The sequence below is a fragment of the Glycine soja genome, chromosome 17 (assembly GCF_004193775.1).
Source record: "Glycine soja cultivar W05 chromosome 17, ASM419377v2, whole genome shotgun sequence".
Lineage (NCBI taxonomy): Eukaryota > Viridiplantae > Streptophyta > Magnoliopsida > Fabales > Fabaceae > Glycine > Glycine soja.
Window position 1 is genome coordinate 7,857,841 of NC_041018.1, and position 16,835 is coordinate 7,874,675.

A 16,835-nucleotide genomic window follows, 5' to 3' on the forward strand; every position below is an offset into this window, starting at 1 on the left:
TTAAAATATATATGTTATAGTTTTGCTAAATCGATGTTTTCTTTACCGAAAATAAAACCAAGTTTTAACCGACCATAATTTCGGACTAAACCATGAGATATTTTAATTTCAGAAAGAGTTAAAAAATAATCTATTAACCTTTTGTACTTTTCTCGTATTTGGTCTCCTTCCACCCTATTTTTTCATTGTTTCTACGCTATCAAACACGTGCTTTTTTTTTTTAGCATATTTGAAAGAATATTGTCGCAACACATCCATCATCAAAATCATGTTACCAAACACAAACTCTATAACACTTGTTCTTCACCTTTATGGTGAAAAACTATTTTATGTAGAAAAAAATAAGTTATGCAATAATAATCTAAAATAATTTTATATTATCATTTAATTACAATTAGGTGAAACTTGCATTCTTTCTAATCACATCGGGTGAAACTTAAAACATTTGCATGTTATATATATATATATATATATATATATATATATATATAATTTTTTTTTTTTTCTGACATAAAACTTATATCATACCATTGATCAACTCACTAACATTATAGGGGCTAGTCCAAGAAGTATACACCTTGCTAAAAAATATGAGCAACCACATTCATATGTTCTTTATTCATATTTAAAAAAAATGATAGTTGTAAAAATAGAAAAGGTATATACTAGAAAGGTATTTTTTTTTGTACTATATAGATATTTGATTAAAAGAATATTTATATTTAAACATCTAAGAAATAAAGATGAATATTCTTACATGAAATGCCATATCTGGTGTTTACCTAAGAAAAAAAAAGAGTATTCTCATATTATTTAATTGTTTTAGTGAAAATTTTCATTGTATGTAATTCACAATTTGTTTCCTAAAAATATCCTTGTATCATTCTATCACCTTTTAGTTTTTTCTTTTTCACATCAATTTCCTTCCTTCCCGTCTCATTTTCATGCTTTGCAAGCAAAGTGTTGGTTTCCATGAATTCAAACGTACCATAACGTTTCTTCGCCTACCAGTCGCAGAAGAGTTAAAATCATGAAAACGATTTCTGACTGAGAGAATCAAATTCATTCTCTTGATTTGATTTCATTACGACCGAATGTGGTAATCAAATTTCTTCTTTCTCTGTAAATTTTGCAATGAGTCGTACGTTGCTTCCAAAGCACGTTGCCGCGGTGGTGAAGATCCAAACGGACCCTCTGAAAGCGCTCGAGATGTTCAACTCGGCTAAAAGCGAGGACGGCTTCAAGCACACGGCATCGACGTACAAATGCATAGTCCAGAAGCTCGGCCACCACGGCGAGTTCGAGGAGATGGAGAAGCTGCTTTCGGAGATGAGAGAGAACGTCAACAACGCGCTTCTGGAAGGCGCGTACATCGAAGCCATGAAAAACTACGGCAGAAAAGGGAAGGTTCAGGAAGCAGTGGACACGTTCGAACGCATGGACTTCTACAACTGCGACCCCTCTGTTCACTCCCACAACGCCATCATGAACATTCTCGTCGAGTTCGGGTACCACAACCAAGCACACAAAGTGTACATGAGAATGAGAGACAGAGGGGTGCAATCTGATGTATACACCTACACCATAAGGATCAAGTCCTTCTGTAAAACCGCGAGGCCTTATGCTGCTCTCAGACTCCTTCGCAACATGCCCGAACTCGGGTGTGATTCCAATGCTGTGGCCTATTGCACTGTGGTTGCTGGGCTGTACGACTCCGGTGAGCATGATCATGCACGCGAGCTGTTCGATGAAATGCTCGCGCGGTGTTTGTGTCCCGATGTTGTCGCGTTTAATAAGCTCGTGCACGTGCTTTGCAAGAAGGGTCTTGTTTTCGAGAGTGAGAGGCTTCTCGGCAAGGTTTTGAAGAGGGGGGTTTGTCCGAATTTGTTTACCTTTAATATCTTCGTTCAAGGGCTTTGTAGGGAGGGTGCTCTTGATAGGGCTGTTAGGTTGTTGGCTAGTGTGTCGAGGGAGGGACTGAGTCTTGATGTTGTCACGTATAATATACTTATATGTGGGCTGTGTAGGAATTCACGGGTTGTGGAGGCTGAGGAGTACTTGCGGAAAATGGTGAATGGTGGATTTGAGCCTGATGATTTAACCTACAATAGTATTATTGATGGATACTGCAAGAAGGGGATGGTACAAGATGCAAATCGGGTGCTGAAGGATGCAGTTTTTAAGGGTTTTAAGCCTGATGAGTTTACTTATTGTTCCTTAATTAACGGGTTTTGTAAGGATGGTGACCCTGATCGAGCAATGGCGGTCTTTAAGGATGGACTGGGAAAAGGTTTGAGGCCAAGCATTGTTCTTTACAATACCTTGATTAAAGGGTTGTCTCAGCAGGGTCTTATTTTGCCAGCCTTGCAATTGATGAATGAGATGGCAGAAAATGGTTGTCTTCCCAATATATGGACTTATAATTTAGTTATAAATGGCTTGTGCAAGATGGGTTGTGTTTCTGATGCTAGTCATCTTGTAGATGATGCTATTGCCAAAGGGTGTCCACCGGACATATTTACCTATAACACTTTGATTGATGGCTATTGTAAACAGTTGAAGTTAGACAGTGCAACTGAGATGGTAAATAGAATGTGGAGTCAGGGCATGACTCCTGATGTTATCACATACAACACTTTGTTGAATGGGCTCTGCAAGGCTGGAAAGTCTGAAGAAGTAATGGAGATTTTCAAGGCAATGGAGGAGAAGGGATGCACTCCAAACATAATTACATACAACATTATTGTAGACAGCCTTTGCAAAGCTAAGAAAGTAAATGAAGCTGTAGATTTGCTTGGGGAAATGAAAAGCAAGGGTTTGAAACCTGATGTTGTTAGTTTTGGCACATTGTTCACTGGCTTCTGTAAGATTGGGGATATTGATGGTGCATACCAGTTATTTAGAAGGATGGAAAAACAATACGATGTCTGTCATACAACAGCAACATACAACATCATAGTCAGTGCATTTTCTGAACAGCTCAACATGAATATGGCCATGAAGCTCTTTTCTGTGATGAAGAACAGTGGCTGTGACCCAGACAACTATACTTATCGGGTTGTGATAGATGGCTTTTGCAAAATGGGAAATATTACTCAAGGATACAAATTTCTTTTGGAAAATATGGAAAAGAGGTTTATACCATCACTGACGACATTTGGACGGGTTTTAAATTGTCTTTGTGTAAAGGACAAGGTTCATGAAGCAGTTGGTATCATCCACCTTATGTTACAAAAGGGTATCGTGCCAGAGACTGTAAATACAATTTTTGAAGCTGATAAAAAGGTTGTAGCGGCACCTAAGATTCTTGTAGAAGATTTGTTGAAAAAGGGCCATATAGCTTATTACACTTATGAACTACTATATGATGGTATTAGAGATAAAAAGATACTTAAAAAAAGACTCCCAACTGTGAATTCTCTTCATCGAGGGGCCAGTTCGTCAGCTGTTGATTAGAAGATAATGTCTTTGGAAAGTGATCATTCATGACCATCTGCTCAGTTCTAACTTCCAAAGATGTTTGAAGGTTCCAGTAGATACCTGTTATATAATGCTGACTTTCATGGTTTTTCTCCCAGATTGCATGTCATGCTCAGAAATTTTGGTGCAGGTATTTCTTCTGCCATCTATACTGTTGCTTCTTCATTAATAGTGAATAGAATGTTGTATTGATATTCACATTTTATGACAGAACACTGTTTGATTTCAGACTCTGGTAGTCTATCCTATGCATACAACCTTTACACCACTTGATGAATTGAAATGTCAAATGCTATTTAATGTTTTCTTCCTTGACCTGATTTCCTTTCTTTTCAGTTGATATTCTTAAACAGAAAAACATTACGCAATTTTTTGGCATTTAGAATTCATTATCAACCATTTCTATATGATTCTTTCAATGCCACCATTTATTATTTATTATTAATATATAAAAGTTCTACGATTACATAGAGATAATTAAGATATTGAGACTTGTAGGGAACAGAAACACTTGAAGCATTTGGAGCCTGTTTCTACTATAATGAGGATAATTCTACACAACTGGTTTTGTGCCATGTAATGAAATGTTTTAAATGTGTTACCAAATTTTGTATTTGAAATGTGATGACTTGATGCTATCTGTCTACAAAATGTAGCTGCATTTTTGTTTTCTCCGTGCTAGCTAGTGTAGGTATGTCAATGGGGTGCTCTTGAGTTCTATGAACTGCAGTATGCTATTTTTTTTCATGTAAATGTCAATAATGATGGGACCATTTTTGTAAAAATAACACAAATAATATCAATTTCAGGACGAAGTATGCAAGTTGCAATGCTTACCTACCACACTTGAGTCTTCGTGCCAGATTTTACTTTCACAGTGGTACATTTGAAGAATGAGGAATAATGATGCTCACCTGCATACTCAAGTCCTCAATAAACAAGAAAGAAAGATAGCTGCTAATCTGTAGCATGAAAATTATAATCCAAATTGTACTTGTATATCTAAAGGTAAGCTCCTTTCGAGTTTTGACAGATGTACTGTGTGTAGTCAATGATGGTGGAATTTTAGGTACGGAAGCATAACTGTTAAGGCAGATTTTTATTTTTATTTTTAAAAAAGCATGACTGTTAATGTCCTTATGTTCTTTGTTCATTTTCATATTGTAGGTTACCTCCCCTGTCACACATGATCCCAAAAACTGTTTCTTCAGGGAAATCAGACAAAAGAACCCATATACAGGATTTGCAACATCTTGATACTACTTTCAGATTGTTATGAATGTTCTGCTTATTCAGTGTGGCGTAATTTAAGTGTGGGTAATGAAGTCCCATACATTTGTCAGGAAGAAAGATTCATATAATCATATGCCCCTGAGACCTATCTGCTATGATTTATGAAGCAGAATAATTTTAGTTTCATCGTTGAAGAATATCCCGTGAACTATATTGTGAAACGATAAAGCTAAAGAGGAATAGAATTATCTTGCAGAGATGATATACTCTGATAAGAACATTGCTAACTTTCATTATTCTCCACTGGACTCCTCTTTGTTTACCAAATGAGAGAGTAAAGTTGGATGCCTTGCAGTGCATACCATCTCTTTTGCTAGCAGTTATGTTGACAAATCATGCGAACAATTGTGAACAAATATTTTTTATGAATGAAATTTAAGGAGAGGAGATATGACTTCTTAATCTAAGGCGGGGAGTTGAAAGAGAACGTAGAAAGAGATTTACATTTGCCTCACTTGAAGTGAGTGGAAGCTCGAACAATGACTTGTTAAATCAACTCCTTGGTTTAAAATTAAAATATAAAAACTTTCATTGGCATAAAAAAATTATATTTTCATTTTGTTTATTTTATAACAAGTCAATAGACACAATTCACTAAAATCTGCATCTGACGATAGCATTTATTTATGTCAACTGTATGTGCTTGATATGCATGAGCAAAAGTGATTAAAAAGGAAAACTATTGGCACTTAGGCTATGTTTTGATACGTTTGGAAGGGAATGGAAGAAGCATGGGTTTCACTGCTGAGCAAGTGCAGCAGCCTGAAACCCACGAAGCAAATCCACGCCCAAATCTGCAAAACCGGTCTTCACACAGACCCTTTGGTCTTCGGCAAGCTCCTTCTCCACTGCGCCATCACCATCTCCGACGCTCTCCACTACGCTCTCCGTCTCTTCCACCACTTCCCCAACCCCGACACCTTCATGCACAACACCCTCATTCGCTCCCTCTCCCTCTCCCAAACCCCTCTTTCCTCCCTCCACCCCTTCATCCAACTCCGCCGCCAACCCACCCTCTCCCCTGACAGTTTCACTTTCGCCTTCGCCCTCAAAGCGGTCGCCAACTCCCGCCACCTCAGACCCGGCATTCAGCTGCATTCTCAAGCCTTCCGCCACGGCTTCGATGCCCATATCTTTGTCGGGACAACGTTGATCAGCATGTATGCAGAATGTGGTGACTCCGGTTCTGCGCGACGGGTGTTCGATGAAATGTCTGAACCAAATGTGGTCACGTGGAATGCTGTTCTTACCGCAGCTTTCAGGTGTGGCGACGTGGAAGGCGCGCAGGATGTGTTTGGGTGCATGCCCGTTCGGAATTTGACCTCGTGGAATGGCATGCTTGCTGGTTATGCCAAGGCAGGTGAGCTTGGATTGGCAAGGAGAGTTTTTTATGAAATGCCTCTGAGAGATGAGGTTTCTTGGAGCACTATGATTGTTGGGTTTGCTCATAATGGTTGTTTTGACGAGGCTTTTGGGTTTTTCAGGGAGTTGCTGCGCGAGGAAATTCGGACAAATGAGGTGAGCCTCACCGGGGTGCTGTCTGCTTGTGCACAGGCTGGGGCGTTTGAGTTTGGGAAGATTTTACATGGGTTTGTGGAGAAAGCTGGGTTTCTTTATGTTGGTTCTGTGAATAATGCTCTCATAGATACCTACTCCAAGTGTGGGAATGTGGCTATGGCTAGGTTGGTCTTTCAGAATATGCCAGTGGCGAGAAGCATTGTTTCTTGGACATCAATAATAGCGGGACTTGCGATGCATGGTTGTGGAGAAGAGGCAATACAGCTTTTTCATGAGATGGAAGAGTCTGGAGTTAGGCCTGATGGTATTACTTTTATATCACTACTGTATGCTTGTAGCCATAGTGGCTTGGTTGAGGAAGGGTGTGGTTTATTTTCTAAGATGAAGAATTTGTATGGTATTGAACCTGCCATTGAGCATTATGGTTGCATGGTTGATCTGTATGGTCGAGCTGCTAGGTTGCAGAAGGCCTATGAGTTTATATGTGAAATGCCAGTTTCTCCTAATGCAATCATTTGGAGGACTCTCCTCGGGGCTTGTAGCATTCATGGTAATATTGAAATGGCAGAGCTTGTGAAAGCAAGGCTTGCTGAAATGGATCCAGACAACTCTGGTGATCATGTACTGCTCTCAAATGTTTATGCCGTTGCAGGGAAATGGAAGGATGTTTCCAGCATAAGAAGAACGATGACTGAACATAGCATGAAAAAAACTCCTGGTTGGAGCATGATTGAAATTGACAAGGTCATTTATGGTTTTGTTGCTGGTGAAAAGCCTAATGAGGTTACGGAGGAGGCTCATGAAAAACTGAGGGAAATAATGTTGAGACTCAGAACAGAAGCAGGTTATGCACCACAGCTAAGGAGTGTCCTGCATGATATTGAAGAGGAAGAAAAAGAAGATTCAGTTTCTAAGCACAGTGAGAAGCTTGCTGCTGCTTTTGGAATAGCAAAACTTCCCAAGGGAAGGATTTTAAGAATTGTGAAGAACCTGAGGGTTTGTGGGGACTGCCATACTGTGATGAAGCTGATTTCTAAAGTTTATCAAGTAGAAATCATTGTGAGAGATAGAAGCCGCTTCCACTCGTTCAAAGATGGATTTTGTTCTTGCAGAGATTACTGGTGACAGAGTTGATTGATGAAGTAGTTTATCCAGACTTGACTGCCTTAGTTTGTAAGGAAAATACACAATTGTTTCCTGATTTTCACCAAATTGGCTTATTAGCTCAATACTAATTACATCACAGCAATTTAAAATACCTAATGTGCAATGCATGATGGTCTAATAAAATGCCTACTAGAGAAGCATTTAGTTGTCCTGTCAAGTGATTTTCTGCCATTAATGGAGAAGTATGGTGAAATGGTAATGCTCATTAAATGAGAAGAAATATAGCTAATAACTATTAGTCTTTCTATGGCACCATTTGGAGGACAAAAAGAGAAATGATACCAACAAAGTCAAACAAACTAGAGAGGACCAACACTTCATTGATGTATTCAAAATGCAATAACTATGGTCAGAACAAAAATAATTGTCAAAACATATCTTGACCCTCAGTGGTAATGATTCTTGGGGACAAAGAAACATGGACTGTTTCAATTAGTTGATGGATGAGCTGCTTAAGGCCTCCCAAATATCCTTTGATTCTTCATGGTGATGATGATCACCATAGTGATCCCTTGCTCCTTGTTCCAGTGCACCCGCCTCTAAACCAAGGTTTGATTGAATCAACAACGTGGACATCCTCATGCCATTAGAATTGGAGTTCAGTGGTAATTGTTGCCTTTAGGGACATTACGGAGGACAATGCCATTGGTCCATCATCACTGGCTTCTCTTGCAGAAGTAGTTGGTCCGGAAGAGGTTGCAGTTGTTGTAGTAGCAGCTGCGAAATGAAGTGGTCTATGATTGTAGAGGCGGATCCTAGTTGTGGTAGAAACATGTTCAATGAGAAGATGATGGAAAATTTCATTGCAACGGTTTAGTGAGCATAGTTCCATGGCATCCATGGTGCATCAAATACTAGTAGACAATGCAATAAGAGTGTTGCTCTCCATTTATATAAATTTTGTGAACTTTTAACGTCTATACCTCTTACCTACCTTTTTGGTTGACGCCTATAGTTAAATTGACATAAACAAATATTCACTTAATGACCAGGTTTGATTCTTAGTTCTGTGTAGAGAAAATCTTTTGTTAAAAGAAGAAAAATCTACTTTGATAATCTTTACTCTTAAAAAGAGATTAATCTATTGTTATTAGTTAGAAAATATCCTCTCTTTTTTTTTTAAAAAAAAAGGAGTTAGAAAATATCCTTGATGTTCATAAAAATAAAGCCTTCCACTAATTAATATCTTCTTTCTCTTCCTAAAAACTCAAAAGGAAATGATGGCTGAAAAAAAGGCAAGGCAGACCTATTATATATCATTATTCATTACTGTATTACATCAAATAGTAAGTTATGGCTACATCCTTTTTATTATACAATAAACCAAGATGCAAGACAGAGCCAATATGCTAGATTTAAGAATCTACCCTCCTTTTGCTTCATAATTTCCATTCTTTTTACTCAGCACACTTTACTGTACATTGAAGTTGTATGCTGGGACATGATGCAGAGATAAGAGGGCAGGCATAATTAAGATGAACATGACATTTATTCAGCATCCTTTTCTATCTATTTTTTCTTCTTACTACTTCCTGAATCCAAATATAGTGCAGGTGAGTAGGTGACAAATGGACTAGCATAGAAATAAAATGCAAATATAATAAATCAAATCAACAAAGAAAGCTATGAGATCAAAATATTTACGTACGTATGAGAATTAACAACTTATTTAAACCTTAAAAAATAATAACGATGAAGTTTAGGTAAATAATTTAAATAAGCATTCGGGAAAATAAAATAAAAGAACTTATACGAAATTAAACTTATTTTGATTAAAGTAGCATATGATCTCCATATATTATTTTTAGCTCAGCTTAACGAGTTTCGCGACTAACTTATAAAATAACTCGTATATTTAATTATGCTTTTATCCAAGTATATCCTTATTAATAAAAGTTTTTCACAAAGGAGTTTATTTATAAGTTTTCCTGAGAAATCTATTATCCGAACACACTCTTTAAATGCCTCTTATAAGAGCTGTAAAAAAAAAGCTGTAAACAAAATGCCTCTTATAAGTGCATTATAGAAGCTTTATGGACTAAGTGATATTTTTTAAATGAAAAGTAGAAGCAGCACATTTTTAAATATATTTTACAATTATTTGAAAGTTTAATTTTTTATTTATTTTTATCATCAATGATTTATAATAAGTTATTTTTAAAAAATAATTAAATAATGAGCTAATAGCAGAATATTTTACAGAATATGTGCTGATTTTCTGTTCCAAAAAAACATGAACGATCGATGAGATATTTCGAAATATAGTGTTGGACACCCAGTTAGCAATTAGCATAGCTATGACTGTGATTTTACCAACCCCGACCAAAAATCTCATAAATTTCGCGGTCAGCATTTTCTGCTACGGTTTTGCATTCCTAACCTTGAACTTTAGGTCTCATTGTTGAATTTTTCATTTTCAGCTTTCACCACAACCCTTTGAAGCTCTGCATCCTCTAATGGCTCTCTCCACAACATTTATGCCCCCTTCATCCCCAAAATTGAACCTTTACTCCAAAATTCGAAGACCCTTTTACCCTCACTCTGTCAGATTCCTTAACCCCCTAAAGATTCGGGCTTCAACTACTCTGGATTATTCCAACGTCTCTACGAACGACAAATCCCCCCCTTTGAAGGTGAGAGTAACTAGCCCCTCTAACTTTTAGTGGCTTGTGTTCTCCAAATTATTTTCTTTGTTTCTTTAAATTGTTGTACTAAATTCATGGATGTGTGGAAGGTTATTCATTGGACATGTGGGCTAAGTGGAATGATTGTGTATTGGTTCCTTTTCTTTTTATCGGCAAATGTTACTTGTTAGTTTGGGGGATTCAAATCCACGACCTCCCCCCTCCCCTTTTTCCTTCACCACCAAGCCAGCCTTATATCTCCTTTGTATTGGTTGGTTGTTATACTTTATTTTCTCCGATCAATTTAACACTGATCAATTTAACACCCCCTTTCTCTCTTTTAAAGGATAAAGCAAGAAACCGGACTGATAGGTAAAACTTTGAATGTTGTTTAGGTTTAGTGTTTTGCTAGGATTTAAGAAAGAAGACTACAGTTTATCAGAAATTCAGATGTCCATTATGTTGTTGATTAATGTAATAAACATTCTATTGGTTTTAATTCGTTGGCTTATAAAAACAGTTGTCCTTTCATTTGATTATTAACAGTTGAAATTTGGAGCCTGTTTGATTGTGAGAGAAAATTTTGCAGACTTGTGTTAGAATTTGTTATCATTTCTTGCCTCACACCTAATGGTTTTTTATTTTCCCATCAGACTAGCAATTGGCAATGGAAATTCAAGGACAACCTTATAAACATTTATTATGAGGAGCATGTAAAGGAGAGTCCGGAGCCTTCCCAAAATATCTTGATGATGCCAACCATTTCTGATGTTAGCACTGTTGAGGAATGGAGACTAGTGGCTGGAGACATTGCTCAACGTAATGGCAACACCAATTGGCGGGCAACTATTGTTGATTGGCCTGGCCTGGGTTATTCTGATCGGCCAAAGATGGACTACAACGCTGATGTCTTAGAAAAGTTTCTGGTTGATTTCATCAATTCACCCAATGGTCCAATGAAACAACCAGGTACTGGTGGGGAGCATTCTATTTTGTAATAATTTTCACTTGACAGTTAACATTAGATTAATCTGTATAGTTTTGAGCTATATTTCTTTTAATAGCATTGTAGATTATCCATATATTTTTAAGAATATTTGCTTATAATTAATTTCATAATTTACTTATTTTGGGCAGTTTCAATTTGTTTACCTCTATATCTATTTATGCATGATTTTTTAGTTAAGAAGTTTAGAGGCTAAAATCCAATTGTCAACTTTACTGCATTGGATTATGTGTTTGAGAAATTTTGCTCAACTATTCTTTTATTTTTCCTTTTGAAGATATAATTTCTTACCTACTTACCAGGCTTCAAAGCTTTTAGTTTTGTTATTTCCCCTTTAATTGTTGATTATGAGAAATCAACTTTCAGTGCAATAGATTATGTTTGAGAAAATTTGCTAAGTTATTCTTTTATGTTGTTTTTTAAATATATAATTCTTACCTGCTTGCCAGGCTTCTAAGGCTTTTGGTTTTGCTCTTCTTCATGTTCTAGTTTTTTTGATTGGTGGTGAAGTGTATGAACGATCTTTAGAGAGTATTTGTTTTTGTTTCATTCAAGCTAGCTCTAGGAAAATGAGAAGGTCTTTACACACTAGAGCTAGGGGTTGTTTTATCCATTAAGTAGATATTTTCATGTTACCATGTTTTTTAATGTCGTTTTATCTATCGTGACACATTGTGAATTGTGGGGGCCAAGTATGTCTTTTGTTTCACTGTCTTCTGTTTGAGTGATATTTTCTGGGATCCATATTTGCTTACACAGCTAGTTGAATATGTCCTGTCTTTGTATTGATTACTGTTTATGACTAACATAATTCATATTAAACTAGAAAATGATTTGATAATTTTTGGGGGAGGACATGCTGCATCTATAGTAGCCCGTGCTGCAAAAAAGGGTCTGGTGAAGCCCAAAGCTATAGCTGCTGTTGCACCAACTTGGGCTGGTCCACTCCCTATCGTGTTTGGTCGAGACTCTAGCATGGAAACAAGGTACTTTGATGCTCTCTTTTTAAGTGTAGATACTTTTCCTTGTCGAACACCGTAGGTCCATAGCATTGCTTTCTAGTTTCTACTGAAAGGAAAATAAAGTTAAGCCAGTTAGCCTAAACATTTCTATACTGAAATTTAAAATAGTTAACTTTGGGGTAAAAGAATTTCTTTGTAATTGTTGAGACAGTAAAAGGATACAGTGCTGGTTTTGTTATATCTGTCTCTATCAAGTTTGGATTCATTAACCGTCAAGCTCATATTTGAACCTGAATTGTAAGATTCATTGATAAAATGAAAAATAGCTTGAAATGTATCGTGTAAATGTTTTATGGTGCTCGATGTAATAATTATAAACTGGGAATTGAGAAAACAGTTTATACAGTAACACCTAGTCTCAAGCAAAATTTTAAGTCATAAGTCACAACCAAGTCTCACTATCAACTTAGATAGAACTTAATAAACAAAACCCCATGACACAGAAGTACCCAAGCAAACTCACAAGTTGTAATTCTTTGTATGTTCCTACTAAATGGTACTGGTAGCTCATTGCAAGAACTCTGAACGACATTGTTTATAGACGACGACGACAACAACAAAAGCCTTATCTCATTGGGATAGACATCCAACTGTAATTATGTTTGGCTGTAATCTGATGTCCAGAACAGTACAATGTTCTTCCCCTTATTTGCCTTAGGAGACACATGAAGTGACTGCACGAAGCCAATATTTCATAACAATGAAAACAAAACATTGATATAACCAAATAAGGTTATATATAGAGAGTGACTGTGAAGCCTGTATTAGAAGAATAAAAAGTTGAATAATGGAATAGCCTAACAAGTTTCATAGAGTGAAGGAGTGAGAAACTGTGTTAGTAGAATGAAACCAGAGCAATGGAATAATCAAATAGGGTGTGCTCCATAGCATTCCGATTGTTCTTTTTATTTGGCAATTTAAAGCTTTTATGATTTTTGAATTTGGTTTTTGGTGAGAATTGGTTAAACAAAGCAGCAGCAACAAGACAACCAATAATTATAAATTGTAGACTCGTATGATTCATATTGGTGATATGAAATCACACCGATTCATGCATGTATTGCATGATTCAAAGTCATTTGTGATTCATCACATGATATGAATTGTTAGGTTTCTGAATATTGTGGATTTTTGTGATTCAAATTGTAAATTCTGAGACTCTTAACAACTATGGTGTATCTCCTTGCTCTTGGTAACAGTGTAATATACTGTGCCTCTTAAAAGATCTTCCTATTTTTCCATCCATCAATTTTCGTTTAATTTCCCATAATATTGTTTTCATTGATATATATTCAAATAGCCATGTATGTGACGATCACCTTACCTTGTTTCACAGCATAAATAACTGGCATTTTTTCTCCCTTTCTCGTAAACCTGACAGATATGGTCTTCTAAGAGGCACATTAAAGGCCCCTGCAGTTGGCTGGATGATGTATAACATGCTTGTTAGCAACGAGAATGCTATCCAATCACAGTACAAATCCCATGTATATGCCAACCCTGACAATGTGACTCCAGGAATTGTGGAAAGCAGATATGCATTGACCAAACGAAAAGGAGCACGTTACTTGCCTGCTGCGTTCCTGACCGGTCAATTAGATCCTGTAACATCTCGTGAGGAGTTTCTCGAACTCTTCACAGCTTTGGAGGGAAAGACACCAGTGCTGGTTGTATCAACCAAAGGATCTCCCAAGAGGTCTAAGGCTGAGATGGAAGCTCTCAAGGGAGCCAAAGGGGTGACCAAGTTTGTGGAAGTGCCAGGTGCTCTTCTTCCCCAAGAGGAGTATCCTGCTTTGGTGGCAGAAGAGCTTTATCAGTTCTTGCAAGAATATTTTGGCACTGTTGCTTAGAATTGACATTTTCTTTCGGTAATTTATCATCTATCAAACGGGGAGAGTCAATCTCATTGATGTTCTGCAGCTTTTCACTTCAGTATGTTGGTGCAGCTTTTGGAGGCACAAATACTAATTGATGGAAAAAGTTTTTCCAAGGGTATATACATGTTTATGTAGTTTGATTTTATCTGATTATTATTGATTATAGAACCCCTCGTGTATATGATGCTTACAGTTATCATGTCCGACTGGGCTGATGACTTGAACATTACTTCTCAGCTGAAAGATATTAAAAATTTAAGTTCCCTTTGATTCGAACAAAATGTTTTTCATTCCCAATATCTGCCAAGTCATAAGCTCCTATCAGATAGCCTAACCAAGATGCTTGACATATTACCACCCGATGACATGAGAGTGATCCTGTATCCATGACAGCATAGGTTACTAATGAGTCATGTCTGAATTGCACGTTGAAAGCATAGGGTCTATGTATAAGCCACATTTTACATAAAAAAAAAGAAAAAGAAAAAAAAAATCAGCCACTAGCAGCATTCAGATTGGAGCCAAAAGGTAACGACGACTAACATGTGGTCATTTCCATGATGGTCAAACGGGCCTAATCACGTTATATTTTTTTATGATCCTGGGCCAATACAGAATACATATGACACACTACAGAACAAGTTCGTCAGTGTGAAAAAAGTATGAAGATGCATAATTAAATTCTGCCAACCTGTAATCTTAGTGCATGCAGTTTGCCTGTAAAGAAATGAAACAGCAGTAGTTTTTCCTTTCTTCATAATTTCTTGATTGCAAAGCAGCATGGAACGCGATTTGGTATTTTTGTTCGCGATGAGGAAAATTCAGATTCTGCCAGTGGTTATTTTTTAATTGATTACTTATATCAATTTCTCTTGTGACTTTGTGATTTGCAAAGCGTGGATATAACATAGCATCAAATCAAAACCTTTTTCTTTTTATCTGGTTATAATTGAATTAATAGGTCCAAAACTTTATGGTATAGTACCTAGATGGAAATGGGAAAGAGAAGAATAGATCGAGATGAGAAGAATAGACGTGAAATTGAAATGAAATAATATCATGACATTGTTTAGTTTGAATTGAAGGAGACTAGTATGACCATGGGAGGATTGTTTAATACCCTCAACCATTTTTGCCCACATTAATTAGTTGTATTGCTATAGCTAGGCTACAACATAGAAAACAGCTTTTTGATACTAGAAGATGATCAGTGAAGAAACTGAAATATATAGAAAGGTCGTACTGCAGGTGATGAGGTTGAGATTATATGATAGTTAGATAATGATTGTCAACTGCATATGCATGCAATATTTTCGCCATGCAAAGACGAATTCAGGTGGCTAGCACAATTCATAAAGTGGCCCTTGGCCCAATTAAAGGAAAAGCAAAACTGTCAATTGAATACTAAACTAGGTCCAAAATCTTTAACCATTTATAGATCACACCAGAATTTCTAAACAAGGCCAATGTCATTCTTACGAAGCCATAAAAAAGACCAAACAACTGCAATTAAACCAGACAAACCAGACCCAAATCCAAGCCATCCTTGCACGTACAGTACAGTGTTACAGAAAATGCAACTTAATTATTACAATCCTCATGTAGCAACATTTGGAATCCTAGCTAATTGTATATAACAGTTTGTCTGATCTTTTGCCCATGATAACACCATGAAAGATAATAACCTGAAAGAAATTAAAGATTAAATTAATGCTTTGTGGTTTCCTCCTCTTGTCTGCAGAAAACGCAATTGCGATGATAGTAACTTAGGCACAACAATGCAAAGTAGCTAGCAAGCGTTGACCAAAATTTATTGAAAAAGGACTTGTCCACAGGTCCCTCTGTACGTATATATGTACGTTCCTCTAATAATTCCCACTTAATTCTTCCATGCATGCATCCTGTTTTTGGTAAGGTACTGCATTATTCATCTCTATTATTAGTACAGTTGCTAGCTCCTCCTCATGAAGGATTTTTCTTTTCCCATTCAAAAAATCTCCTTTCACTCCCACCTACCATCCCCCCAACATCCCATTCTAAAGTCTACGACCTTATCATATATCTTCTGACATATTGAAAAGTGTCTCAAATTTTGTTTTAAAGTTTCACTTTCACCTCCAGCTGCATGCTAGCACACCCACAATACAAATCCTCCTAAAAAAAATATCCCACAAATCCTCCAGCATTTTCAGATGCGTAGAGTGGAACGAAGAGAGACATGCAAAAAAAAATGAAAAAGGAGACCAAAAAAATGGCTGATGTAATAAATAAAATGCAACAAGAAAAAAGAAAAGAAAGATGAGATGAAAATAAATTTATATTGAAGGCTAGCACATTCTATACCTTCTTCCAAACAACATAATTCTCTACAGAAACTTTCCTACTGCATAAAATCCTACATAATCCTTCAATAATTTATTTCTATTTTAAAAAATAAATAATGAGATATGGTTAATTTTTTCTTTTTTTTCTGCTGAAAAAATCCATTCCCTCTCCCGTATTTTGAGGCAAGCACTTATCAAGTTAAGCAATATTATTTAAAGTGTCAACACATCTTGATTCCAGACCCACCCATATCTTTGTTCTACAGACATATTCCCATCTTCCCCAAGCCATCTTCTCCCGTTTCCACTATTCCCTACAAAAACTTCCTTTGAATGGATTTTATACATTAATTAAATGATATATATATATATATGGGTAGTTTATAAAAAGACATAAAAGAACAAAGGTACAGAATAGAGTGCCAAATACATGAGGAAAACACAACCATAGAATATTAAGATAAGACAAAAAAAGAATCATTTTGATAATTCCATTATTTTTCTTAAAATGTAATTGATTTGTA

At 36.5% G+C, this 16,835-nt stretch overlaps 3 protein-coding genes across 4 annotated transcripts; all 3 read left to right on the forward strand.

Moving 5' to 3' along the window:
- The first annotated feature begins 895 nt into the window (after window positions 1-895).
- On the forward strand, window positions 896-5,167 carry LOC114393105 (putative pentatricopeptide repeat-containing protein At1g74580). Of its 2 annotated transcripts, none has more exons than XM_028354368.1 (3): window positions 896-3,610; window positions 4,290-4,549; window positions 4,648-5,167. In XM_028354368.1, exon 1 carries the CDS (start codon window positions 1,135-1,137, stop codon window positions 3,454-3,456), a length of 2,322 nt encoding a protein of 773 aa, XP_028210169.1. In that variant the 5' UTR covers window positions 896-1,134; the 3' UTR covers window positions 3,457-3,610; window positions 4,290-4,549; window positions 4,648-5,167. The 2 variants fall into 2 exon arrangements, with proteins under 2 accessions (XP_028210169.1, XP_028210168.1); XM_028354367.1 differs by having other exon boundaries at window positions 4,290-4,488.
- Window positions 5,168-5,349: 182 nt separating this feature from the next.
- Window positions 5,350-8,378, forward strand: LOC114393106 (pentatricopeptide repeat-containing protein At1g74630). The gene has a single exon (XM_028354369.1). The coding sequence runs from the start codon at window positions 5,494-5,496 to the stop codon at window positions 7,414-7,416; it is 1,923 nt and encodes a 640-aa protein (XP_028210170.1). The 5' UTR covers window positions 5,350-5,493; the 3' UTR covers window positions 7,417-8,378.
- A 1,307-nt stretch (window positions 8,379-9,685) lies between these two features.
- LOC114393817 lies at window positions 9,686-14,268 on the forward strand. Its single transcript, XM_028355274.1, has 5 exons — window positions 9,686-9,803; window positions 9,879-10,091; window positions 10,736-11,051; window positions 11,915-12,074; window positions 13,492-14,268. The coding sequence occupies exons 1-5, from the start codon at window positions 9,756-9,758 to the stop codon at window positions 13,958-13,960; spliced, it is 1,206 nt and encodes a 401-aa protein (XP_028211075.1). The 5' UTR covers window positions 9,686-9,755; the 3' UTR covers window positions 13,961-14,268.
- The last annotated feature ends 2,567 nt before the right edge of the window (window positions 14,269-16,835 follow it).

Coding starts and splice junctions, on each gene's coding strand:
- LOC114393105 (XM_028354368.1), top strand. CDS start 1,135: ATGAGTCGTACGTTGCTTCCAAAGCACGTTGCCGCGGTGGTGAAGATC.
- LOC114393106 (XM_028354369.1), top strand. CDS start 5,494: ATGGAAGAAGCATGGGTTTCACTGCTGAGCAAGTGCAGCAGCCTGAAA.
- LOC114393817 (XM_028355274.1), top strand. CDS start 9,756: ATGACTGTGATTTTACCAACCCCGACCAAAAATCTCATAAATTTCGCG. Junction 11,052..11,914: donor TGGTCCAATGAAACAACCAG/GTACTGGTGGGG, acceptor ATATTAAACTAG/AAAATGATTTGATAATTTTT. Junction 12,075..13,491: donor GACTCTAGCATGGAAACAAG/GTACTTTGATGC, acceptor TAAACCTGACAG/ATATGGTCTTCTAAGAGGCA.